Genomic DNA, 27,994 nt, shown 5'->3' on the forward strand with positions numbered 1-27,994 from the left:
GAAGAACACCCAACACGAGATTGAACACAACGAAACTGTGAAGACAAACAAATCGAGAAGCGAAGTGAGATGGTGACTTGAAGAAAAGGATATAAAGTTTGTGAACAGGGATGAAGTACCTCAGACAGGCTGGCCAACGTTTCGATAGGAGGACCTATCTTCGTCAAAGGCGGCCTCGTCATCCTCGGCGTGTTAGTTTTAAAGGGTTAGTGCAGTGACGTCACGTGCGGGTGTTGTCGCTGGCGGCTGGTTTTAAAGATTTAAAACCAGCCGCCAGCGACAACACCCGCACGTGACGTCACTGCACTAACCCTTTAAAACTAACACGCCGAGGATGACGAGGCCGCCTTTGACGAAGATAGGTCCTCCTATCGAAACGTTGGCCAGCCTGTCTGAGGTACTTCATCCCTGTTCACAAACTTTATATCACAGTGTGCCATCGCATCTGTCAGCCCCTTTCTTGTTTTTGAAGAAAAGGAAGAATTCATGCGAAAGTTTTGTTTATTACAACTACTTGCACGGGAGCAACGAAAGAGATGTGTGGTTAAAAATTTGGATTAGGCAAAGCCTTTCTTTTCATTTCATAAATTTCGCTGATTCTCTTCCACTGCCAGGTATAATATAAGTTTTGTAACACATTTTGGAAGTGTCGACCTGAAGAGGGAACGTGTGTCAAAGAAAAGAAAAAAAAGTGTTCCACAGGAACAAATAAATAAACAAATAAATAAACAAACAAACAAACAAACAAACAAACAAACAAACAAACAAACAAACAAACAAACAAACAAACAAACAAACAAACAAGCAAACAAACAAACAAACAAACAAACAAACCAACAAAAAATGAATGAATGAAAGAAAGAAAGAAAGAACCCAACAAACAGGGCCTGTATTCTGTGACGCAATGGAGTGCAGTATCTGTGACACGGAATGCACAGAAATAGTTCAGCGAAAAGAACTTAAAGTCATCCCTTAATGCCATAAGATAACGCAGCCACAACGCGATAACTAACGATTGACACTGTCCTTGCGATTTTCCAGCGAGGATGAAGATAAGTTATTGCTAGAAGTAAGACACGTTAGGAGAAATCCGCTTTCACAAGTGTAACAATGGCGCAATAGCACTTAATATCGGGACTACGCACACAAAGACTCACTGCAGGATTGAGCAGATAAATAATTTACACTCAATTCAATAAAAATGCAAAAATATTATACAGCGTAATCTGCTGTTCTGTCTTTTCATCTCCTGTCCGGATGCACCACTTTGGTGCCACGTGACTCACGCACGTGGCAGCATAAGCTGTTCACACATCCGCGTTTGCTGATCAGGGGCGTCTGCAGACCGCCAAAAGACTGCCACAGCCAGATGAGCACACGTATCGGATTTTATGTTTTCATGCGTACAGTCCATGTAGAGTCAACTGTACCATGTATAACCGGTCGCAACAATTTACGGGAAATGGAAATTTGAGGCCTGTGCGCATAGACTCGAAATAATTGTTTTGCGACCTATAAAAGAATTCATTAATTTAAGTGCGCTAAGCCTAAAAAGAGAAGAAATTCACATTTGTTGTAGAACCCGCGTCCAGTGAACTTTTGTGACCAATTGTACATACGGGAAAGATCCCGTAAAACGTGTGGTGAAATTTCAAAGGCCGTAAGTAAATAATAAAATTGCTTTGGTTCGAACCAATGTTTTCGAACTCATGGGCTTTTTGGTTGCGAGCCAGGTCTTTGATGCCTCGCAACCACTATGAGACGCTTCACTTTGCGCATGCTTCTCAGAGGGCTAAACCTGAAGCGCTTTTCAGACGGGTGTCAATTGAATCAGCACTCTCCATGCCTGGGCTTCTCTGTAAACGCACTTAAGTCTAAAATCGAAGCTTAAAGGGAACCTACTCTAACATAGAGACTATGGCGTACAAGAGAAAAGTAGTTGGGCCAGCAAGCTCAATTACTTGAGCCACATGGCCAAGCCAGCCAATTCAGCCAACCTTCAGCCAACCTCCAGTCAACCAACCATACTATCAACCACTTTCTACTTCACAAACCAAACTCTGTTTCACAATATCATGTATGAACGCGCTGCACTAAAGTACAAGGATACAACAGAAGATGTAGAACACAGTTCTTGAGCATGCCAAGAAAGAACTGGCTGGCTCACAGTGTGACGTTGCAAGCGCAGCACCTCGAAGGTGCACGATATACATATATGTATATATACACACAGGAACGTTAGCTTCACGTTTGGGGCAGTATGACGCCACCGAAGCTATTGAAAGTAGCGTTGATCCCGCTTCGTCGTAGGGTCTCCAGAGACACTACGCGTCTCTGGAGACCCTCTTCCCCTCCGAGCTCGAGCCACGCACCCACCGTCCGCGGGACATCACGACAACGGCGGCGCCGATGGCATGAGTGAGCCTCCAGTGCTCGTGTAATTGCTATCGCAATACTTACGTTTGCAAGTACAGTAGTGGACAGTAAATATGATATTGTGGCGTTCAGTGAAACATTCATTACCTACGTTCCTAAACTATTAGTAGTTGTAGTAATATACAAGCGCTAATAATAACTTGTTTTTGTATTCTGCGCGTGCATTATTTTAACTCTCTGTAATTTCTCATCTGTTTATGTGCTCATCGCAGTCTACATCACGGCCGCTTGTGTGTGTTTGTGGCTATGTTTAAAAACTCATTGTGGTGCAACTTGCATTTACCTTTTATATTGATACGTTCATGGGTGTGTAGGATTGTATGCTGTGGATTTCTGACCCTATGACGTGGTTTCTTGTCATTTTCTTACATATATTTTTTATATTGTTGTTTCCGCTATGCGAAAAGGAGTAGCCGTCACCATTATAAGGTGACTACGTCTCTTTTTTATTTTCATTTCAATAATAAAAAGAAAGAATTACTTGTAGTTTTTTCAATAGTATCAAACAGGGTGTGCGCTGCTACAGCCAAGGAGGCAGGGAAGGATAAATTTTTGTTTATTGACGGTGTCATAAACCTTGACTCGGTTTATTGAGCTATTTATTGATGGTGCCATACTGACGGTGCCAAACCTTTGACTCTGCTACATTCTCTAGTTATCACTGAACTTTCTCTCACCAGCGCGCGTCTACTGTTGACGTATTGTTTATTGTTTGCACTCCGCTTTGTATAGCCTATGCGGGTTCTTCTAATGCCGTATTTGCTCGACCAAATGTACATTGTATTCCTATATACTGTATTGTTATGTACCCCACTCCTACCTAAAGCCTGACATCCATGCTGGCAGTATGTAATAAATAGTAATAAATAGTATACGATTTCCTTGTAATACATTCTCGGAACACGCAAGTTCTCTGCACGATGGATGGGCTACGCGCTATAAATAACACAACATGGCACTGGCAGTGACTGTTCGAAAGGCTATATGGCTCCCAAACTCAAGTTTGTCGACAGACGCCAGCGCCATTCCTTCCCATAGGGGGTCACTGTGTATCACGTCACCGGCACCTTCAAACGTTCGCGATGCCCGCGATCCTTACAATACTGCTCCTCGCGTAGCCGTTGATAGTTTCATGACGGTCCGGCGGTCGGTTAGCCAAAGTGCCCGGTACTGTTGCGTGGTGAATTGCCACAACAGTGACAAAAACACTCGGGGCCTGCAGCCGCCTGTAAAGTTCTAGTTTCCCGGGTAATCGGCACGAAAAGAGACTTGCCGTTTTACTTAATGCTCGCTACTAACGTTGTTGCTTCGCCTGGTAGGTCAGTCATGAAGGTTTGCGCGTGAGGACAAGAAAATCGCTTGCTGCCCTACTTTGACGTACTTTGAGGGACGCATTGAGCATCGGCTGATTTGTACGTGCGACACGCATTGTGCTTTCTCGTGTCTGTTTGACAGCGGGCGCTTGGTCGGTGATGCTTCTGCAGAAGCAAGTTGCAAACAGTCGAGCGCTTTAGCACAGGCGCATGATTAGGGTAGCCCATTCGTAAAAAAGAATGCGAACCGTACCGTGCGGCATCTTCACTCCGCGAGTTGTGCTGCGAGAGGAGGGCAGCAGTGTTACTAATGAGACATTAACAAAATTGTCCGACCGCGGGATTTGAACGCACGATCTCTGGCACGCAAGCCCGACAGTGAAACCATTGTGTCACGGATGCACGCGCCAGACAAGCGGCATAGAGCACCCTGTCTTGCTGGTAAGCCAGCGCGTTGAGACGCGTGGCGCGTGTCGGTCTGCAGTCGCACTGGAAGAAACCGACGCAGCAGAAACACCACGAGTGCGACACGACACATGGATGACCACTGATAAGTTAAACAAATTATATATTCATTCGTTCATAGATTCATGCAATTACCGCACAGGCTTCCGAAGGAGTATTGCGTGAGGGGAGGATACACGGAATTAGCAAAAACAAAGGAGTGCAAAGAAATGATACTATGTTAGTGGGTAATGATGAAAGAATGAATATACAACAAATATATAAATGACGCAACAAAAAAAAACAAGGAGACTCAATAATATAGCGAAAATGAATACACAGAAACTATACAAATTCTAGCAGGTAAGGACGAAATATAGATGCATGATGTACTGCATGTAATTATGTCCATATAATATCCAGCCTGTTCATAACTCACTGCAAACAACATCATTTAGTCGCATAACATGCTGCTCTTTAATACTAATATTTATACTTCGAAAACCATACTATAACCATACTATAACCATACTAACCAAACGTATAAGGCCACCACTGTACCCCGAGAGCGAAGCGCGCGGAGACCTAGCTCTCTTAATCTTCGCTTGCGGGCTATTTGCACTACAAGAATGCCCTTCACGCCTGCATTCAACATTCAACAAGGATTGTTATTCTTTGAGCTAAGACACGACTTTGGCCCATAAACAAGCACTACCTGTGCATATCGCGAAACAAAGGTGCTTTTGTTTTTTTTTAGAGACACATTCTTAAAGAATTTACACTCCCTTCGGGACTTATCTTGTCCCACAACGATAGTTGTCATCTGTCTTGCCCGTAGTTCCTTTCTTTAACGCTGCGAGCCCGGTACTTCCAAGTCACGAACGGCTTGAGCGTTATCAGCGTGACACAGCATTCTCGACAGGAAAGTAGCGGGCGCTGCGTTTTCAAGGAGGGGAACGCAAGCGAGGCCGATGACGGTTACTGTTGTGGGACAAGATAACCCCCCCCCCCCCAAAAAAAAAAAAATTCTGGGGTTTTACGAGCCAAAACCACTTTCTGATTATGAGGCACGCCGTAGTGGAGGACTCCGGAAATTTCGACCACCTGGGGTTCTTTAACGTGCACCTAAAGTACACGGGTGTTTTCGCATTTCGCCCCCATCGAAATGCGGCCGCCGTGGCCGGGATTCGATCCCGCGACCTCGGGCTCAGCAGCCTAACACCATAGCCACTGAGCAACGGCGGCGGGTCAAGATAAGCCCCAAAAGGTGCAAAAGTTTTTAAGGGTGCACTGGTCTGACAGACTTTAGTCGGGTATTAAGCGTTGTGTTTTGTGCGTGTTGTGTATATTTGTTGTGAACTGTGCACACCATTTCATTTTTCAACCTATCCTTCTGGAGTAGCAGGCTAGGTGTGCCTCCAGGCAAACCTCTCCAGGATCCATTAAAGGCCTCTCTCGCTCTCTTTCTCTCTAAGCCGAAAGTAAGGGTTTAGTAGAAGCTTCTATTCAATCAAGAAGTGTTGAAGTATTGCGACTCATTGTACAAGACATGACCCCAATATTCATCAAATGACATGAAGTTCTCTCGAGACACTAGGAAACATAGCTGATAACGGCCGTATAACGCTTTCGGGCTGCATTCTGCGCCTTTCGTAAAACACGCTTATAACGTTCCCGAGTCCTTACATACGTGATTCAATGCAACGGCTACAACTGACCCACACAGATTGTACTTCGCTTACACATTACCTATAACCTTCCCCTTATTTCCCCGAATATAAGCATGTGTCTCCTTTATTTCATTGATGACATACTGGGAAGCTACATTTCTTGCATAATGCATGAAAATAGGGAGAAAATAATGGTTCGGTAATCATTTGAAAATATTTCAGTTAAGGCATAAGCCTCAAAGTTTCGCCACATTTTACACTCAACATGCACTCCAATTTTGCCAAATGTAAACACGGTGTGACGTAGATTTCTTTAAAAACTCTGGGCAACATAGCTTATAACTGCCGTATAACGCTTTGGAGCCCTTGCTTAAGAAAAATTTTCCCAAAGGCCGTATAAAGAAATGACGCTCTAGAATCTTTGCCCAAGCATTACGCTTAAATTGCTTCGTATTACATCAAAACGTCAATTTTGTGGCACTTCGAGTTATTTCAGGCCATTGGTTAAATCTTGGTGCATTGTCATGACATTGGACACTGGTGCACGCAGCATTGTCGGCGCCGCAAGTGCCAGTCATCGCCAATGCTGAACCGGTGCCCATCAGCTGGACAGTAAAGTACAGTGACAGTAAGCTGGAACGCTGGGCAAGTTGGAATTGATGCATTTTTTGAATCAGCGCGGAAAACGACGGCAACACAAAAAGAAAGGACACAGGGCGAGCGCTAGTCCTGTGTATTTCATTTTTGTGTTGTCGTCGTTTTCTGCACTGATTCAAGAAATGCATTTACAGCAATGGACACCTCTCATGAACTTCGTATAGCCAGCAAGAAAGAAACCACCGTCAGCAAGGCCGGTTTCGGGACGACTATTGAAGTATTGCTTGTTTGAATTAGTTTCTACTTCACTTGGACTTGTTTATGTTAGCGTTTGTTCTGTGAGTTTAAATGATGTAAATATATTGTAAATATTCTTGGCCAACTAACGCATCTACTAACGGATTGACCTATTAACCTAATAAAAAAAAGAAGGGAACATGTTGTGTTTCGGTTTTGGTTTGATATGGTTTGATATGCGTAAGTGCTGCTGTTCATCTTCTGTCTATAAGTATGCTACGGTCTTTAAAATAAAGATAAGTCGATATACAACAAAGCGGTGCTAAAACAAATCAGGTACCGGAAACCAGAACAAGCGCTTCGTGTGTCTTGAACCCATTCTTGCGTTTGCGTCTGCAAGCGTTTTAACATTTTCACTATGAATAACCATCTCACCCGAACCATTATGATTTTAAGTCTGTAATAATGGGATGAGAATGGCGATTCCTCAAATTCGTGTGCATTGCGGTCATGGGCGCCGCCACCACTGTTGCACAAGTACTACGGCCTGCCACATTTCGCATTGGCGTGCCAGCTGAATAGGAGTCGCGGTATGCTGTCATCTGCTATCACCAGCATAGCCGGAGCAATTCCTAAGTTGCTCCGTTGAGGATGCAATTCGTTTCATTGAAGCATACAAAGAAATTATCGACGTTATAAGGAAGAGAAGGAGAAAGAGAAGGAATGAATGCTCTCTCTTTCTTTAAAGGAGGTCACTTTAGTTCGCTTTGAGAGCAAATAGCATTTGCTTCCGTGACAGGCTTTTCTTATCTAATTGGTGGAGAAGAAGCGAGAAGCACGCAGTAGTGGAGAGGGTTTCGATGGGCCCGAGGTAGCGCTGTGAAAGTAGATAACTGCATGAGGAGGGAAGTGCCACCTTGTGCGATTGGCCCGCTCCCCCTTGCAGTGGCTGGTGGAAAATAGCGGAGAGTTGCAATGGAAAGTTAAAAATGCCACTGAAACGGATCTTAGAGTGTAAACAAATACTGAGAATATCAAGTGGAACATGCGAGTTCGATATATGAGACGGATTTCAGCAGCCGAGACTCGGAAATAACAGTAGTATTGGTTCCTACTTGCATGGTGTGCATAAACTTCTTCTAAACAAGATTAGAAGCTATAGATATAGGTATATGAGTGTGCTGCTCATTTTGAGGTTAAAAGTTTATCACGCTTCGAAAAGTAGTGCAGACTGCACAGTGGTTTACATGAAAAACCTAGAGCATGTCAACCCAGACTTGTACATTCGACTTCAGAATGTTCTGCTCTACGTCGCGCGCTTACCTTGGCTTTGGCGTTCACGTTGGCACCGAGGTCAATAAACTTGTCGGCTAAACCCACACGGCTGTCCTTGACGGCGTACATTAGTGGAGTAAATCCAGTGGCCTGCGCAGAAACAGAGAAACAAGGGTTACGGAATGATCAGCCTTGCTTCATATTTCTTGGAATTTCTACCTAGACAGGTTAAGTAACGGCTTTTCTCTGCAGATAATTAAATGATGTGCTTCTTTTCTTCTTGGAACCGCTGTATTTTTTTGCCAATTTAGCTTTTTTCCACGTGCATGCATGGTTGGCAATCATGGAAAATACAAAAGCGTGATTTTCCGACCAAATAGCATTGAAAAGCTGTTCATTCATCGTTGATTAGGACACATTATCCATTTCTCAGTGCCGCGGTCGACGCTTCCCGCAAATTCTTTTTCTTGGTGTTAAGCTAGAAAGTATAACTTATTACTGCTTGTTGCTGAGCATGTTTATTCATACTTATTCAAGTGTAACAGGACGTGAAGCCCGATAATATTACACCATATTAAGCATCCTATTACACCATTATTTAATTTTTTGGCGGGGTGTTTGTGTGTATGAGCTCGATTGTTAACACTGCATTTATAGTCTTGTATTATTGATCGGAGTGTGTGCAGAATATTTCGCTTATGAATATTTTTTTCCGCTTATGTTCGCCTATTCATGTACTGCCGTATTCATGTATAGTACAAATTGCCGAAATACTGCTGTTAACCTGCTTTTTTGTGATATATGTATTATTAGAACATTCATGTATTGTACTAATTGTTGAAGTGCTGTTTTCGACACGTCCTGTAACAGCCGACAGGCCAACAGTATGAGCAAATAAAAAAAAATTGGCGAGATAATCCTGAGTCATGCGAAATGAAAGGAACCTGTTGCAATTTTGCAAAGGATGTTGGGGATTTACATTATTGGTGTAAAGTTATCGCACAGGAGTGGATTTGTCTCCGTTGTCAGACAAATGATTCTCTTTGAGAAATTGGAATTCAAAAGTTTCAGTTCCTGCCTGCGAGTACTACAGTCACGCAATTCAGCCTCCACAATACTTAAAGCCGTGATGAATTTAACGCGCGTGATGAAAGCTTTCCGCAAAGACTCGTAAACGCAAAATAACCCGTGGAAACCCTGGGCATAATTTTCTATATCGCCAAGTATGATCAATGTAGCATGAATCCCGTCTGGCTGTCGGCCTTTTAAACAGCGGCTTAATTGGCCTCATTGAAGCACGAGAGCGATATAATCAAGTGGGGATGTAGTGAAAGCTCGCTACTGAACTCACCTCATCAGCAAGGTCTGCGGGCAGGTCTCCCTTCTCAACGTGCTTGAGCAGGGCATCCACACCGAGCCAGTCTCCCCTCCTAGACATGTTCAATATCTTCAGTGCTAGCTCGGCGTTTGCCGTAGTACCCGTCCATGTGGCCCCCTTGGGCCGTTCTTGTTCAGGTGGCTTGGCAGCAGGCGCATCTTCGGCGCCTTCCTTTTTCTCTCCGCCCTCCACAGGAGCTTCCTCTTCGCCCAGGGAGTCCGGTGAGTCCGCGAAGATTAAGTCCATTGAGGGAGCCGTGGGGGAGGAATCTTGGGCCAGCTGGCCACTTCCGGAGTCGGCCTGCGACGTGTCAGAAGAGTCCTGCTGGGCATTGGGCTTAGAATGCGACAGTCTGTTGTGCAAAAGCTTGGCGTTCATCACGGTCTGCTGCAGCTTGCTCGGCGCCACGTTGATCTTCTTGGCCGCGTCCCGCATTCTCGAGAGGACGCTGGTCTTTTCTTTGGGCTTCGGCTCCACGGCCACTACTTCGGGAGCCTGCGGCACGGCAAGTGTGATCGCTGGAGTCCTAGAGTCGCCTTCTTGAACGAGCTGGTCGGGTTGCTCGCGAATGTTGAGCTCGAGCTGAGCCGGCGTCTCTTGCTTCTGCTGTTCCTCGGGAACCGGGGTGAGCGCCTTTTTCTCCTCGAAGCTCACCTTCGGAATGTTGTTCTCCACGGGCTTGACCGACGCCGACTTGCCGGACTTGTTCGACGTCTTGCCATGCTTGTTAACGGGTAACGTGGAACCACCACGACCTCCGCCACCGACACCCGTTTTTTCCTTGACACTCGGAGGCTTCTTTCGCGGAGGCAGCGACTTGTTCTTCGTCTTTCGTCGTCCGATCGGCCCATTGAGTGTTGAAGTTTCCTTGAGCAGCGGTGTCTTGTCGTTCGACGCTGCCATATCGTCGAGCAACAACAAGGGACCGTTGGAAATTTTGTTCTGTGCGGCCGAAGCGTCTACAGCATTTGCGGCGGCGCGCAGGCCACGCCGCTTTTCGTTTGCTTCTCGCTCGAGCTCCTGGAGCAGACGAATCGGATCCATGATGGCCTCCTCTGAGTTCCATCGGTTACCTAGGCGACGGCCGCCATCTTGCGAAGGACTGTTGTCAGACGCCATCGCTCAGCGGTTCTTTTTTCTTTTATTGTTCCTGGCTATTTCAAGTACGCGAATGTACGAGCGTCATACTAATGTACCCGTTCGGCCGAAACGCGGTTTCTAGTTCATTTTTTTGGGCGATCGTTTTTCTTTTCGAGTGCTCAGGCAAGCGCGACTGGCGGGCTAGAGCAGCAAGGTCGACGGAGTTTTCAGTGCACCGTGCAAGTAATTCTTAGGTGCATGGGTATTTTTTTTAGGTTTTTGCGCCAATGTCATCACACCTAAAGAGCGTACAAAAACTTATCTCTAATGCACGAAAAACGACGGATTGCGTACAAATGTGTCCGTCCCTTGGCTAGTCTATCACAGACTTCTGCCTCAGACGTCCTTTGAGCGTTTTAGCTTGCTGCGCAGGACCAAGGTTTCCTGATTCGAGAACTTTGAAAAGACCCGTCGGAGCCCCCATCTCGCGGAATAAATTCACATTTTCTGATCGGGCTGTCATTCAGCCAAACCTACGCTTACTTTTCCTTTTTTTTCCTCGAATCCGTCGTCTCGCCACAAAGACGAATTTAGGTGCTCACACCATCACACGCACTGCACTTTTCTTGCACCCATATTTCTCGAATGATGATCGAGTCGGACAATTGGCTTCACTTGAAGAGCGCCATCACTCACGCGCACCAACTCCTGCACGCTATGACGACCGTGCTACGGAAGACCGCTATGGGACACACGTACACAAGCGCGCACTTTCCACTTCGCAAGCACCAACCACACACCGACGCCGTGTCGGCGAACGACCGACTCGAACCACTAGTTTTGAACGGTCCACATTGTTTCGCGGACAGCAGCTCGTGATCGACGCGCAAGGCGACACCAGAACCTTTGTAGTGCCAGAGGGACTCAGGGCCTTGCACCGAAGCTTCGACGACACACTGTTCTCACTGGCGTACCGAGAGACCAATGAGTCATGACGCAGGAAACTTCATTAGCGCTTTGCCGATGGCGTTCCTAGAACTGATTCGGGCCTTAGTTACGCAGTGGACGGACAGCGAGAAACCCAGGGCGCCCGTGCAATGGACGCACGACGACGCAGCGACCCTTCCATCCCGAACAGAGCGTTTGGCCAGCAGGGGTTGTCCTATCGGCCACGGGCCCCGCTACAGGCAAGAATAAAGCGGGCCCACCCATGACGTCACGGCACGAGCACGAGGGAGAGAGTGCGTGTTGCAGGCATAGTAAAGAAGGGTAAGAAGGAGATGGAAAATGAGCGACTGGACAGTCCGAAAAAAAAAAGAATAAGGGAAGGAAGAGTGGGCCTTGGCTTTTTCGCAGACAGCCACAGGGACTCGCGCTAAGCGCCCCTCCCTGGTCACCTCCTCCTTCCCCTCTTCACCCGCTTCCAGCCCGCTGTGCGTTTTATGCGTAATTTGGCGAGGACATGGCGGCGGCGGCTATGCTTACGACCCCGTTTCCGAAACCCGTCGCTGAAAGAGCGGTGGTCACGTCCCGTCGTCGGTCACGTACCTTGAGTGCGCTCGCGGCGCTCACCGCGGGACTCTCACCGCGGGGCTTGTCGCAAACCGAGAAAGAAGCAAACAATACGAGAAGTGAACGAATGCCGTTACCAGGCAGGTGAGGAGGCCTGTACGGAGGCGGGAAGGAGAGAGAGAGAGATACATTAAAAGGACGTCCGACCGTAGGAAGCAACGCGCAAAAACGGGCGGTCAATAGAAAAAATTCCCCGCTCCAGCGTCGCCCCCACCCTTTTCGGGTATCTCCTCTGCGGGCGTGCTGTACGCGCGGCTGTTTTGCACACTCGAAAGGTGTGTGTTCTTGTGCGCCCGCCACAACAAACGAGGGTGCCCTTCTGCGGACATGCTTAAACTGCAGAGCTGTGCGGCTCTGTCCCGTACCCGCCTTATAGCTTGCCGCGTCGGCGGTGTCACTCCGCGTACGCTTAAGTACTCGCTGTAAAAAGAGGCGTCCATACTTGGAGACACACCCTTTACCTTACACGGCCCCTGATGCTATAAGCATGTGTCTAGTTCGGCTAAAAAAAAGAGAGGGCAAATGGCGGCATTGTCCTACGCGGCATTGTCACCGGAAACAGTCGCCAGTGTATTTCAGTGCAATCTTGCTGACCTTGCATTCGTTCCCGGCACCTTTTCGCACTGGTACCTTAGTTTCAATTCTCGTGAAGAAGAAAAGGAAGAAAAGTGCAAACACATACACGCATGTGACGGGAGTGGCGAAAACAAGGACATCAGCGCTCTTGCTTTTATAGGGTCTTTCCATATCTTACGTCATTTCTTTGCCAACGCAAATTAACATGCAGGCTCAAGGCGGTTAATTTTGATACTTTTATCAGAAGAAATTCCAGTCTCTATTTCAGCCTCATAGATCTCCAAGAGAACCTAAGCATGAGAAAAAAAAAAACATGGCTCCACTGATGGCTCATCGTGCAGGATTTGACACCATGCATCCAGAGGCTGTCCCGTTGTGATATAAAGTACCAATTGGAGGTTTATGTTTGAAGCCGCTGAGGCCACGATCAGATGAAGACAAAATACAACAGAGCCGTGCTCTGACTACGGGTGTGTGTCGTTATGGTGGGACACTTATTCAAGACCTTGTTAATTTCTGATCCTTTAACGCGGGCTATTTTCGTAACATTTGACCACAGAAGTTCTTACCGATTTAGCTTTGCTTGTAAGATGTCTGTGACACTTTTGTGCATTTTTTCAACAGACCACAGAACAGTTAGCCAGCGCCTCCAACAAGCACCAACGACTCCTTAAACACATATTAAAGAAGAAACAAGAACAAAGGTGGTCGAAATTATTCCTGATCCTCTCACTTGCTCATGGTCCAGCTGTAAAGCTCGTTAAACGCGGCCTATTATTAGGTCGGTGACAGGAAGGCTTATTTTTACCTTTTTTTTTTCGTCGGAGGCTGGCCCTAGTTCGCGCGGCGTAGCTCGATATACAGCACTCTCCTCTGCATACAAATGCAGAGCAAACTAATGTTGGTTCGCGCGCCCGGACGCGTCTCCTGTGCCTTTTCGTAAGTACATGCACGCTTCCATTGCACTTATTGAATAAAACTTGCACATGATAGTTTTCGACAGTACGCTCGTGGTGCCATAACTCTGCAGCCACAGAGCACCTACACACATACACGAGAATATATTTATTTAAAAATGACGCTGTTAATTTTACTTCTTTCACCCTGTTTCCAGGTCGTGAACTAATACCGCTCGCTACGCTGAATTACTCGAAGACCACTATCTACTACATAATGAAACTTCCGCTGTCTGATAAACATTGAATATCATGAAATCGCAACAGTTAAGTCACATTGAAGGCGAACACCAGAACATGCGCATGCATATAGTTAAAAGAAAATGCGGGACATCCGTGACATGCGCAGCTCAGCATGGACCTATGCGATGACAGACACGAGATCAGATTACGCATATGTCACGGTGAGTGAAGAGAACCGATCATTGGCTAAATAAAAAAGAAGAAAAAGTCCATGGTCGAAGATCACGGTTCTTGGACCGTGGTCTAAGAAAACGAGCCGCGGTGAAAGAACATTATACCTGGTTTGTTTAAACGGCTATGCAAGGACGCTTGCAGTTGGCCGTGTTGTTTTAGATGATGTGCTGAAGCACTGGGAGAGGACTGCTGTGAGCGCTCCATGACTGCCACAGGCAGAAATCCTATCAGCGGGAAGGCAAACATCCATTCCCATGTAGACCAACATCGGCTCAGCACAACGAATGTCGCCCACGAAACCTAAGACAAGCACAATGATGCGAACACACGGACAAGACATGTCCTGCATGGTGCCCGGTCCGAGAAGAACAAGCGAACCTGGAGCACCTTATACGGGAGTGCTCGGGCCTTGGTGATATTCAGCACCGGGTAATCTAAGACCTCCCTATGGAGGTACGACCTAATTCTTCCGTAAACGCATTCACTCCACGGCACTGCCACCGGAGCAAAAGAGAATGCTGGCCTCGTGGATTTCATGTGGGAAACTCAGCTCCAGCATTTCATTTATCCCCGTCAACGCAGCTAAAGGGTAAAAAATTAAGAATGCGGTCCCTAGTAGTTCTTCGGCTCACTAAAGTCATTTACAAACAGTCACAACAATAGGTCGTATTGGGGGCTTTTTGTGTACCCATGCCCCACGGAAGCGTCCGAGGTGTCGCAGCTAGCATCAGAATGTTGGTGGTGCCTAGTTTCCTGATACTGCAGGTGCAAAAGGCGAGGCGTAGAAGCGACGTTTCAAGGCTGTACGATAAAGGAGCCTCTCAACCGCACGGCCCGTTACTAAGCTCACTGTGCAATGTAAAAAAAAAACCCGACATGGAGGATCCAATTTCATCCTTAGCTCAAATACGATCGACTAATGACAAACAGTTCTCGCCCAACTAACGGCTTTGAGAGTTTTTGTCCGCTTGCTTTTGTCACGTCTTCGTCGGAACACGGCTGCTGCAGCTGCGAAACCGAACCAACGGCCTCGTGTTAAGCAGCAGAATGCCATAGTCACTGAGCCACCACGGTGGGCATTCGCGGCTCATCTTGAACATGCCTCACCGTTTCCATAAGCGGGCTAACAAAAAGACGCTTGGCATCCGATGATATAGGAATTCAATGGGCACCAGCATGGTTAAATTGTACGCGGTAGTGGCGATTCGTCAGCTCTCTGATTTGTCTTTACATCAATAGGATCGGTTACATGTGATTGATTGATTGATTGATTGATTGATTGATTGATTGATTGATTGACTGGTAGAAGTAGTGTTTATTGAAGCGGTTGTTGCCTTTGTTCTGGCCTGCTCCTCAGCCCAGGAAGCCGTCGTTGTCAGCCGCCATCGCCGCCCTGTACGAAAAAAGAAAAAAAAAACCTGGTGGTCTTGACTCGTTTGTAATTACCCGCTCTTTCACTGAAGTAAGAAGGGAGCATAAATTTTGCGTTCATCACTCGAAGCTTTACAGGTCATCAAACGTCATCAGCATCGCAGTGGCGTCAACCACGTCGCGGAACGCGGCGACAGCTCTGTGCACACTCACAACCATGTGCCTAGCGCTGCTGAGGCTTTGCGGGTATAGCCACTGTCGCCGATAAACGAGCGTGGCCGTCCGTGCGGCAGCGTCATGAATAGCGATCAGGCTTCACCGTTGCGGGGCAGCACACTCTCGCACGCATACTGCTTGCAAGCCACAGCTTGCAGACAGGGTATAGCGTCGTGACTGGAAGGCCTCATTCTTGCCTCGCATAGAGCTGCAACGTCGCCGTGCGAAGCCGTCGAAGCGGAAGAAGGGGCCGACACGGGGAGGGGGGCATCTATACCATCGTAGAGCTGATTCTGCTGTGGCGTCGACATGTAGTTTTATCTGTGAGCTTAAGACCTGCTCGTGATATACACCATGAAGTCATAAGTAAACAACGCCCTAGCACCCGCTTGGCTGCTGTTGATATTCAAGGTTCTACAATATGTTTAAACGTTAATTAGTTCGCCGTACTGGAAAGACGCCATAAACGGGTTAACTTTTGCATACTATGTCGCCAACATCATAAAGCACTTTTTGGGATCCTATTAATTGTGGAGGGAGAAATAGACGGGAATAGGTTGGTCAACCAGAAAAGAAAATACATTATGTAACCTTAGTCTGCAGGCGGGAACACGGATAGGTTGAAAACTAATAAAGTCGCACTGCTTATGCATTTTTAATATATAGGGAAACGACGGTCTGTATAATAAGAAAGGTTAGGGAAATTAATTAATTAACTAAAACTGATTAGTTAGCTTTTTGTTGACTGCAGTCCCTGCAGACTCTAAGGTCGTATTGAAAAGTTAGAGCCTGTCGCGTTTCTACACAGTATCACTTGGAAGAATTCTTCTAGTACGTATGTGCTTCGAGATACCCTACTCCAAATTTTAGTTTCGTTCGCATGATTACGCACGCAACAGAGTTAGGATCGGCGCTAAGCTCCTCTCTAATGTGACGCGGCTGCTGAGTGCGGCATTCAGTCGGTGATTAGTCAGCTTGCAGAGCGTAGATACCGACGCACAAAGTCCATCCATGATCTAAGAATAGCCAGACGCATGCAAAAGAAGATCCAGCACCGAATGGACAAACTGTAGTCTGTTGTGAAGTCGGCACGTCCCATGTTCTGTGAGGTAAATGCCGCCGCTGCCACCACTGTTGTGAAATCGGGGTCCGTGCGGCCAGCGCAGGTTCTATGGATGGTGCAGTGACAGGTGCCGGGAGAATAAAGGCTTCCGAGCGACGTTGAAGACAATGAAAAAAAAAACGATCATAGTCAAAAAACTACATGGTTCAGTTTTATAACGCGGATGCTGCATATTCAATGCAGGGCTGCATCGGAGGCAGTCCTGCATTTCCTGCTATCTGCTCTGCATCATGTACCACAAGGCCAACTTGTCCTAGAAATAAGGTAATTATATCACCAGCTAGCAGGGAAAGGACATAAAATCACTTTTCAGTGGCTCAAAGGCCACTGCGGCATCAATGGCAACGAAAACGCCGATGAAGCTTCAAGGAGGGCTCACGAAGATGCCGTGAAGAAACCCATCCCCCTGTGAGAACCTAGAACAGCAGCAAAGCTTCGCATACTAGCGCGTGATGCCTCACAATCCATGTGGAACGCGTCCGCTTTTCGACACACTCGACTGCACCGCCTGGACCCATTCCTCCGACTACGCATTCCATCTGGACTATCACGAATCGAGAGAACTGTTCTCTGCCGACTACGGCTACGAGGGTCTTTCACGAATGCATTAGCTTGCGGCATCGGAACGACTGACAGTGCTGCCTGTGATAGTTGCGGCAGCGAGGAAACAATCGAACATCCTCTTTCATCGTCCTCGCCACAGCTGCCAGAGATAGCCGCTCGTGAAGGAGTTGGCACGCCTCGATGACTGGCCGCTTTCTGAGCAGACAATCTTGGAGTGCTGGCTGATGCAACCTTTACACGAAAAGGCGGTGAAGGCACTACTGAGGTTTCTCCGGTGAAGCGACCTGCTTGAACGACCGTAACGCTCCTGCTTTCCTTTGTATGTGTGTTTTCAATGTTTTTCTTCCCCTCTATCACTCTTTTCATATGTGTGAACTTTTTTCTGCTTTTCCTTCATAAATGTATTTCTGTTTCCCCTTACTCTTTCCCCAGTGCAGGGTAGCAAACTGGACATCTATCTTCTGGTTAACCTCCCTGCATTTCTCATCTTTTATCCCTCTCTCTCTTGTTTAGAGAGTATAACGGTTCAAATCTGAGCCAACCGGGAAGCGTATTCTGGTGCAGAGGCACACAAGGTTGGCAGGAAAGATACTAGAGTCATTAATGGCTTCTCTTGCCTTTTCACACTTGAAGATCGACGGATGACATTCAGTGCGTCGAATGTCATTTCGCTGCTCGTAGTATTTCGGTCCGGGACCATAAAGATTGTTTCCTTGGAAATGACAATCATTTAAGGATTGTTGTCCATGTTTGTTGTATGTGTGCATGAGTGTGTGTTGCGTGTGTGTTTTGTGCACGCGCGTGCTTGCGTTGTGTGTGTGCGTGTGCGTGCGTGTGCGTGCGTGTGCGTGTGCTGAGTGCTCGTGGTATGTACTGTGTATGCATGTATGGTCGCGCGCGCGCGCGCGTTTGTGTGTGTGTGTGTGTGTGTGTGTGTGTGTGTGTGTGTGTGTGTGTGCGTGATTCCGGTAATTCAGCTAAATGTGTCCCGCTAAATATGTTTGAAATAATCTGGTGGAACATCGAGGTCTGGAATGCTTCTGCGTTAAAACTAAGGATATTGTGCAGTAGGCACACCCGGACAAGTCATAGCTTTGTGCTGCAGATAACCTATTCGGAGCCACGTGCGCCTCTCCGCGCATGCGTCTATGGTCCCTCTTTCCTTCTTTCTCTCTTTTCTCTTCTATGTATATTTCCGAGCTGGAAATAAAGCGTCGTATTTTTGCTCTGCGAATCGGCCAGGATTTCATCGCGTAGCTGCTAGGCCTTTGGCCGGTAGAACGTAACGTGTGTGTGTGTGTGTGTGTGTGTGTGTGTGTGTGTGTGTGTGTGTGTGTGTGTGTGTGTGTGTGTGTGTGTGTGTGTGTGTGTGTGTGTGTGTGCGTGCGTGATTCCGGTAATTCAGCTAAATGTGCCCCGTTAAATATGTTTGAAATAATCTGGTGGAACATCGAGGTCTGGAATGCTAAAACTAAGGATATTGTGCAGTAGGCACACCCGGACAAGTCATAGCTTTGTTAACCGTGCTGCTTAAAGATAACATTTAAGAGAGAGGGAGAAAGAGAAGGGTGCGTACTACAGCTTGCAGTGCATTGGTGCTTATCACATCTTTCATGTTGGTGACTACAAGGCAGCCCTTCTGTGCATACAAAGCCTAATGCGCCACTGACCCAATGAACTGGCCTCAAAAATTCGACAGAAATATAATCGCAGCTATGACAAAGGACACAACATAGTTTTTCAATGGCTTCCAGGACACTGCAGCATTAGTGGGAATGACCACGCCGACGAAGCCGCCTGATCTGCACATGAAATTGAACAACGTGTATTGATTCCGCTTGCACGAATAGATGCTGCGGCTGGGCTGCGATTAACGTCCCGTGAATGTACTTTGCCCCTGACATACGAATGCACCTACCGCCTGGGTTACAGCGGTAGGTGCATTCATACGGGGACCGAATACAGATTTATACTGATAATTTGGTCTCACCAACCAGCTCTTCAGGTGCCGTGGTCATTCCGGCTACCAAAACTACAATCAAATTCAAACTTTCCCACATGACAACATCAACAGAGGCAGAGCTTGCTGCCCTGCGTGCTGCTGTCAAATATTTCCTGCAAGAGACACCTCAGAAATGGGTAATCTTTTGCGACTCTAAGGCAGGACCACAGTGCCTGCAGTTTGCCCTATATCATAGGACTCATGAGCAGCTGACATATGAAATAAGAGATCACCATCAAGCTATTGCTAAAGGGCACGGGATTATATTCCAGTGGCTACCTGGACATACCGGCACTGTTTGTAATGACCTCGCCGACGAAGCCTCCCGGTCTGCCCATCCGGAACCCCGACCAGTTCCAATGCCCTTAATCAGAACCAATGCTGCAAGAAAGCTTCATATTGTGGCTGAAGATATAACCCAGAAATACTGGTCTTCTCCCAACATCCCAACGTGTCATCTTCATAAGCTGGATCCATCCTTAAATCTACAAGTACCATCAAAAGTTTCCCGCTCTGAGCCGACAGCATTGTGCCGCCTCTGTCTCGAGGTGGCATTTACGAATGCCTACTCATTCAGCATTGGAATGGGGATACGCCCAGTGTCGACTCTTGCGGAACCACAGAACTAGATAGGAAATGTAAAAGGGCACACTTTATTTAAAAGTGCGTTTTCTTACATTGTAATGTTAGAGGCACCTTTCCATCACTGGAAGGTCCTGGCGTACCGGAGTGTGAAGGAAAGACTTGACGTATCAGAGACTGTGAACCTCTCCGATGAAGAGAACCCGGTTGTTGTTCCTGTCCCTGATGTAGTAGAGGAAGGGGTGATTCACGATGAACTTGATGGGCGGCGGGTTGTAGTGAGCCGAGAGGAGCCCGAACGAGAGCCCAGTGACTCCGGTCGCGATGGTTCCTTCCTCGTTCACCTCGACGGCCGCCTTGTGCACAGCGTCCGATATCATCAGTCGGACGCTTTCGCTGATTCCGCTGAAGTTGGCCGATCCATCGAAGACAGAGTTCAAACCAAGGGCCATCATCGCTGGCACCAAGCCGTAACGAAGGCTCATTTCAAACTTGGGCAGCTGGAGCTTGACCTCCCTAAAGCTTAGCTTGCTGCCGACGTCTTCGAGCATGTCGAGCGACATGCCGTCCCTGACTGCCGCGAGTCCAGTTGGGTTGTCCGGAAGCAGGACCACCATGCTGAACCTGTCTCCCTGGCACGGTATCTCCACGGCAGAGGCGCGATATGCATCTACTCTTGTGTGCGGAAGACGTGTCCTGAGGTGCATCGCTGGTTTGCTCACCTCACTGGTTCCAAGGTTGAGGAAAGGCTTGTCCACCGTCTCACGGGCGTTGAATGTGGTCACCCAGGTGCCCTTGAAGTATACGGCGTTCAGGATGAAGAGCACGATGTCCAGCGGCTCACCTTCTGGCAGGATACCGGATATCTTGCCCCTGGTCTTTCCGCGCACCCACGCATTAACTTCTGCCGCTACTCTCGGACCGTCGCCGTGGAAGTCGGCAGACCTCAAATCGGCGTCGAAGATTTCGCGCAGCTGCTGTTTGTAGCTTTCCGATATGGGAAAGCCCACCTGCGCTAGGACCATGTTGGCCACGTCCAGAGTGACGTTGGGTGAGGTCGACAGTTCCAATAGGTTTTTGTACGCGGCGAGCACTCTGTCCCGGCCGGTAAGGCCGAGAGCGGTGTGACCGAACACCGAATCCAGCTCGGCCTCCGAGTTTCCCCTGGCGCCGACGTAGGCCATACCAAACGCGGCGGCAATGCTGGTCGGCGAGAAGAATACATTGGACGAGGGCTCCTGGGCTGCGAGGTACTTCAGCAGGTTCACGCCAAACTGGTTGTGGGCCCTGGCGAGCAGCGTGTTGTCGTCTGTCTCGCAGTGGGCCACGGCGAGAACCGACGCGAGGAGGACAAATTTGGCGAGCATCGCGAGAGTTTTCGCGAGTGACTGGCCGTCGGCTGCGCAGACTCTTCTCTTTAAACTCACGCGCGGCTAACTCAATTTTTTTGCCTGGCGTATTTGTTCTTGTTGTGTTTCGCGACACCGACGATCTCGGATTGCACCTCACGCGAGACACTACACTGGGCGCCCGCCGTCTCAAGGGGATGAGATTGCTTCTGTCTTTGTCAGCGGCAGACGGCATTTTATTTCCTCCGCCGCCAAATAAAGCTCGTATAGGTTTGTTGCTGACGGCGACAGAAATAAAGACTGAAGGACTGCCCTGAGAAAACGTTCGATGTCGGGGGACAGTTGATGCCGCCGTTCGCACAGCGGCAGCATAATTGCAGATGTTTTGTATTCCACCGCATATCCAAGAACCGGAAGTAGGACGTCAGTAAAGATTTTAAAACGCGCATTTAGACGAAGACACACCAGGACAGACAATTGTACAGACTCGTGTAAGGGCCGCACCCCCAACTTGGCAGCCTAAAGTATGGGAAGAAAATTATTTTTTCAATCGGAGATGCAATCGCGTATGGTTCCCCCGATACCTCGCTCGCGCAGAGGCGAAATTTCCGCGCTGTGCACTTCCGCGTACAACTACTAGATAGCGAGAGATGCGCATTGACCTCTGGTGCAATGGTACATCCGGGTATCCTGGATGTGCAGAAGTCGCTGGCTGCGCCGGTACCATTTCGACCAAACGGTTCGGTCCCCTGTAAGGGCGGCACCTCGTCGGAATTGTGAAGGTGCGCCTCTCATACGAGGCTATAGGTAGTTCCGTTTAATGAGAGGTGTCTTCGAAAATACCTCCGCTACCTCCTAGATCTGTCTCAGGAGTCGGCGTGTTATTATTTTTTTTCTTTACTCGTCCCTTTGTGTTGGAATAAGGGCGGACGAAATTAAGATATGTTGCATGGTTAGTCAAGAGGAAAACGTAGACCCTCTCTCAAGCAACTCACTCCCGCAAAGCCAGATACCTGGCTGGGGGCCTGCTTGTACCAGTCGGGTAGACCGGTAGGTGCCCGGCGGTGGGGATCGAAACACGGACCTCCACCCCCCGCCAAACCCCCACCCATCACCCTTCATGCCAAGCCAGTAACCTATACTCATTGGGCCATGCATAGCTTCAGGGAACCAAAAATCAAGCAGAACGACGACAACGACATCACGTCTACGACGAACGACGACTACGGCGTGGCTACGATGATGTCGCGACAATTTCAGGGACTGCTCAACGGCTCACACATAGACGACTCGGGATCGAATAGGTTAAAGAAAATGTGAGCTTTTTCGCTACTTCCTCAGCCAAGAAAACGCAATGATGATATACGCGACATAAGCTACAAGAACTGACTGATGTAGTTTTACCAGCTATCACTGTGAAGATGGTCTGATCGCAGAAATTAGTGCCTGTCTTATGGCATCACTTCGTTTGAAAATGCTTGACAGGAGCATGCTGGATGTCCTGACCATAAAGCACTTATGCATGACACAGCGGTTCAATGTTGGGACCAATCGATCCACCCCCACGCGCGTCAAACGATTCGGCCACTTTGCTGGGATTCGATTTCATCACCGTGCACACAACTGAGGCAGAGTATAGCGCAGCGGCTTCCCTTTCCCTGTTACGCCCCCCCCCCCCCCGCTATGTTTTCTTTTCGTTTTTTTTTACTTCAAACCAGTATATTAACCTTCTGGCCGTTGTCTGCCGGGTGATCGTGTGTGGTCATTGTATGATCGAGGCCATAAATCGAGCCGCCTGGTGACAGATAGGCGACATCGCCTGTGTGGCGTAGGCGAATACTCACCGGGCGTTGGTCCGGTTACGTGATCGGCAAAGTCGGAATCGAAGATAGTTGCATTGCCACAAAGTCCAAAGCAGGAAAAAAGCAACAACTCATCCCTTTGCCGAGAAAACAGCGAGTGAGGCAAATCTAGAATTTTCCTAGAAGATTGGTCCCATGACATTTAAAAACATTTTCCTGTAAGTAGGCCGTATGCACATGGAAATGAGAACATGAAAGGAAATTTATGGCGTGATATACAAAGTAGTTGACAGGCACACCAAGGACGCTGAGTGTGCTTGTTTTTCGGTCGTGTGTGTGTGTGTGTGTGTGTGTGTGTGTGTGTGTGTGTGTGTGTGTGTGTGTGTGTGTGTGTGTGTGTGTGTGTGTGTGTGTGTGTGTGTGTGTGTGTGTGTGTGTGCGTGTGTGTGTGTGTGTTTGTGTGTGTGTGTGTCCGGAAATATAGAGCAACGGGATGCCACAACAGAGGGGACGACGAACATGTGTTCATTTGTTCATCGTCCTTTCTGTTGTGCTGTCCTATTGCGCTGTATTTCAATATGGTTATGCGTAGTGGTTGGAGATAATTTTCAAGAAAGAGGGAGAGAGAAGGGTGATCACTACAACTTACAATGTATCGGTATTTATCATATCTTTCATGTTGGTGATGTTTCGCGCGTCCTTTAATTCTTAATCGTGTCTGGCTTCTAAACGCTGTAGAAAAAGCATTTTGCAAGCATGAAAACACGCGGCTGGGCAAGTTGAAGGCTTCTAGCAATTTCGAACGAAAATAGGAGAAATTACGGATGGCAGAGGGGGGAAGTCGAGCCTTATGTCATTGCTTTGCGCACATTGATACCATTTCCACCTAATTTCCGTTCTTGGAAGAACAAAAAAAACGATAAGGAAGAAAAATAAAAAAAGCAAGAAAAGGGCATTCTACTATCCCTAATGAAAATAGACAGAAAATGTACTAAAAGGGCGCACTTTATTTAAAGGTGCGTCTTCTTACATTGTAATGTTAGTGGCACATTTCCATCACTCGAAATTGCTGGCGTACCGGTGTACGAAGGAAAAACTCGGCGTATCAGAGCGTGTGAACCTCTCCGATGAAGAGAACCCGGTTGGTGCTCCTGTCCCTGATGTAGTAGAGGAAGGGGCGGTTTACGATGAACTGGATGGGCGGCGGTGGGTTGAAGTGAGCTGAGAGGGGCACGAACGTGAGCCCAGTAACTGCAGTCGCAATGGTTCCTTCCTCGTTCACCTCGATGGCCGCCTTGTGCACAGCGTCGGATATCACAAGCGGGACGCTTTCACTGATACCGCTGAAGTTGGCCGATCCGCCGAAGACAGAGTTCAAACCGAGTGCCTGCATCGCTGGCACCAAGCTATAACGAAGGCTCATTTCAAACTTGGGCAGCTGGAGCTTGACCTCCCTAAAGCTTAGCTTGCTGCCGACGTCTTCGAGCATGTCGAGCGACATTCCGTCCCTGACTGCCGCGAGTCCAGTTGGGTTGTCCGGAAGCAGGACCACCATGCTGAACCTGTCTCCCTCGTACGGTATCTCCACGGCAGAGGCGTGATAGGCGTCTACCCTTGTGTACGGAAGACGTGTCCTGAGGTGCATCGCCGGTTTGCTCACTTCGTTGGTTCCTAGGTTGAGGAAAGGTTTGTCCACCGTCTCACGGACGTTGAATTTGGTCACCCAGGTGCCCTTGAAGTAGACGGCGTTCAGGATCAAGAGCACGATGTCCAGCGCCTGACCCTCTGGTATGATGCCGGAGATCTTGCCCCTGGTCTTTCCGCGCACCCACGCATTAACTTCCGTCGCTACCCTGGGACCGCCCCCGTGGAAGTCCACAGATCTCACATCCGCGTCGAAGATTTCGCGCAGCTGCTGTTTGTAGCTGTCGGATATGGGGTAGCCCGCCTGCGCTAGGACCATGTTGGCGACATCCAGAGTGACGTTGGGTGAGGTCGACAGTTCCAGGAGGTTTTTGTACGCGGCGAGCACTCTGTCCCGGCCGGTAAGGCCGAGAGCGGTGTGACCGAACACCGAATCCAGCTCGGCCTTCGAGTTTCCCCTGGCGCCGACGTAGGCCATACCGAACGCGGCGGCAATGCTGGTCGGCGAGAAGAATACATTTGACGAGGGCTCCTGGGCTGCGAGGTACTTCAGCAGGTTCACGCCGAACTGGTTGTGGGCCCTGGCGAGCAGCGTGTTGTCGTCGGTATCGCAGTGGGCCACGGCGAGAACCGACGCGAGGAGGAGAAATTTGGCGAGCATCGCGAGAGTTTTCGCGAGTGACTGGCCGTCGGCTGCGCAGACTCCTCTTTTTAAACTGATGCGTGGTGACCTCCACTTCTTTTTTAGCCCGGCGTATTTGTTTTTCTTGCGTGTCGCGACCACCGACGAAGATCTCGGATTGCACCTCTCGCGAGACACAACGCTCAACGCCCGCCGCCTCAAGTGTACGCGATTGCTTCTATCTTTGTCAGCGCTTCGTTTTATCTGCGTCAGTGGCAGACGGCGTTTTATTTCCTCCGCCACGAAAGAGAGCTTAGGTATACGCTTGTCGCTGACGATGATGGAAATAGAGACTGGGAGAACGCCTTGAGAAAACGGTCGATGTCGGAGGAAAGCTGATGCCGCCGTTTGCACTGCGACCGCATAATGCAGATGTTTTTTATTCCACCGCGCACCCAAAGACTCAAAGCACGGCGTCAGTAAAGATGTGAAAACACGCATTTTGACAAAAAGTCACACGAGGACGCACTACGTCCGTTTTATCGAAAGATTTATTGCCGCGATCATAGTGGACCACCACAATGTGCAGCTGAATTTATGCCTTTTCTGTTTCAGCATATGGCCATGTTATTGCTCGTGCAAGGAAATGGCGTCTATGAAAAAAAAGATTATATATATATATATATATATATATATATATATATATATATATATATATATATATATATATATATATATATATATATATATATATATATATATATATATATATAAAAGCTGGGAGAATTGTTACTCTGAACTGGCTAATGTTAATGCAGGCTTTGTGAGTGGGGCACACGTTGTGGTTAGGATCTCATCGATGGCGTGTCGTGGTCTCTTCCGATTTCGCCAACTTCTTCTATTTCGTGCCACTGCAATAAAGATTCCAACCAAAGCTGTTGGAATTTAGTAGTCGCATTCGTAAAGTGGGTCGGTTGTCTATCTTACGTATTCTCTGGAATGTGAAAGAAATGATTATATAATGGCTGGTTTCTGCAAGGGTGCAAAATATGTTTTGTCGGAACAGCGCAGTATTTTCCCTGGTTCTTAAAAAAAGGCGGTATGTTTTGCCTCTCTCTCTCTCTCTCTCGCTGCAATGCATCAATATCCCTATTCTCAGAGAACAGAGTGCTTGTTATAACCTATACTCTAAACGTGCTACAAAACACGCTCGCAAGGTTTCTCCAACTGCTTCGCACTGCCTCTGTAGGGCTTTCCGCTCATATAGTGCTTCAAGCAAATCATGCGGTTCTGCAGGGTAGCGATGTTATAACACACAAAATTAGACCGTTAAAGGCAGGATGCAGGAGTATCTTCTTTATTGACGGGTGCTGCTCATCACAGAGATAAATCAGTCCAGACTGTTTCATCACTTCTCTATAGACCTTTCGCTACAAGAAAGAAACAGATTTTTCACGAAACCAGGTATTGCCCAAATAGACCATGCAATATTTATCAAATATGAACATAAATAATTTTTTCCAGATCCTTTTATTGAAATTGGCGTTCGCTACTGTCTCTAACAAGGCTGCAGCATTTCCGGCTTCCATAGCCAACACATTCGTGCTGAGCATGTTTTGGTGGCTGGCCGGGTCATCGCTTGACTGCAACTTTTTTCGAATCCATCGTGTACTATGCGGGTGTTGATTCGTTTAACCACGCAGTCTCGTCTGATGCGATCCCTTGCATGTAATGCTTACGAGTAATAACCAGCTGTTGCTTTTCGCTGAGCTCCCTGAAAGCGTCATCTGTGTTGTTCTTCCCAATCTGTAGCACCTAACGAAACTGTCGTCAAAGCTTGACTCACCACGACGCTGTGTACAACTCAGTTAACCATTGGTTGGTAGCATTTCTGCCCTCAGAACAGTGCCCGATACATCAGGATGAGCGCCACAGTGATCTACACCATCAAATACGGCTGGGCAGGAGAGGGTGAGACGGCGCTTGTAACGGGAAACCGGAGTTATATTAGCCTACCCGATGGCCTGGCATGATATACCAAGTGCAGGGTGAAATGTGAGATGACACACATCGTGCGAACACGGACACCCCGCCGAGATATGCGCCTTAAATCTTTTCACATAGCCTAATTAGGACCTATGCCCTGAGGAAGGAAACGAGTCTTCCCTGTCGACCACGCGCAGGGGGCCCTTCTCCTCAAGCCAAGAATGTGCCACTGCTCGAAGCACGAATCGCGATGAAACTGCTACGCCACCTTCAGCGACTCTATATAAGATATACTATAAACAGCGGTTACATATGTAGAACGTTTCCCATACCTTTCTAGGGCTGGGCAGTGTATAGATACCGGAACTGACATAGCAGGTAGCAAGCAGGTAGCAAGATGCAGTCGTTTTACTTAACGCATGTTTGTAGCGCCGTTCCCCTGTCTCATTCAGTGCATTAACCGGACACAAGTACAGGGTTTCGGTGCTCGATCTCGGATCGTGCGAATCGGGTGTAGCGATGTAGCGATGTTGCTAGTCTGAACTCGCCACGTCGTTACTGTCCAACAGACTCTGCCACGGGAACGTCGAGGTAAGCACACTTTAATAGCAATTTTTTTGTTCTAAGGAAGGCGTGAACGTCGAGACGATCCCGTTTATTAAGGCTAACAAATGGGATTAAGGCGGAGAGTGGGCCATATGTTCCACAACTAGACAGTTGTACTAATAACTTTAACTTTACGTGACTGCTTCCTTACTTTTCCTGCGAACGATTTACGTCTT

The 27,994-nt window shown here is 47.9% G+C and overlaps 3 protein-coding genes across 4 annotated transcripts in view; all 3 read right to left on the bottom strand.

Moving 5' to 3' along the window:
- nompC (no mechanoreceptor potential C) overlaps positions 1 to 10,394 on the bottom strand; it is a 77,641-nt gene extending 67,247 nt beyond the window's left edge. For both annotated transcript variants that reach the window (XM_065426850.2, XM_065426851.2), the window contains exons 1-2: positions 9,324 to 10,394; positions 8,021 to 8,122 (exon numbers count right to left, since the gene is read on the bottom strand). In XM_065426850.2, coding sequence (XP_065282922.2) covers positions 8,021 to 8,122; positions 9,324 to 10,394 — 1,173 coding nt within the window. The remainder of the gene's footprint in view (positions 1 to 8,020; positions 8,123 to 9,323) is intronic.
- A 9,463-nt stretch (positions 10,395 to 19,857) lies between these two features.
- Positions 19,858 to 21,220, bottom strand: LOC135898073 (iripin-3-like). The gene has a single exon (XM_065426816.2). It carries the CDS (start codon positions 21,174 to 21,176, stop codon positions 19,980 to 19,982), a length of 1,197 nt encoding a protein of 398 aa, XP_065282888.2. The 5' UTR covers positions 21,177 to 21,220; the 3' UTR covers positions 19,858 to 19,979.
- A 2,727-nt stretch (positions 21,221 to 23,947) lies between these two features.
- LOC135898106 (iripin-2-like) lies at positions 23,948 to 25,305 on the bottom strand. The gene has a single exon (XM_065426849.2). It carries the CDS (start codon positions 25,263 to 25,265, stop codon positions 24,066 to 24,068), a length of 1,200 nt encoding a protein of 399 aa, XP_065282921.2. The 5' UTR covers positions 25,266 to 25,305; the 3' UTR covers positions 23,948 to 24,065.
- Between the last annotated feature and the right edge of the window lie 2,689 nt (positions 25,306 to 27,994).

Source organism: Dermacentor albipictus, chromosome 3 (assembly GCF_038994185.2).
Source record: "Dermacentor albipictus isolate Rhodes 1998 colony chromosome 3, USDA_Dalb.pri_finalv2, whole genome shotgun sequence".
In the NCBI taxonomy this organism is placed as follows: domain Eukaryota; kingdom Metazoa; phylum Arthropoda; class Arachnida; order Ixodida; family Ixodidae; genus Dermacentor; species Dermacentor albipictus.

Coding starts and splice junctions, on each gene's coding strand:
- LOC135898106 (XM_065426849.2), bottom strand. CDS start 25,265: ATGCTCGCCAAATTTCTCCTCCTCGCGTCGGTTCTCGCCGTGGCCCAC.
- LOC135898073 (XM_065426816.2), bottom strand. CDS start 21,176: ATGCTCGCCAAATTTGTCCTCCTCGCGTCGGTTCTCGCCGTGGCCCAC.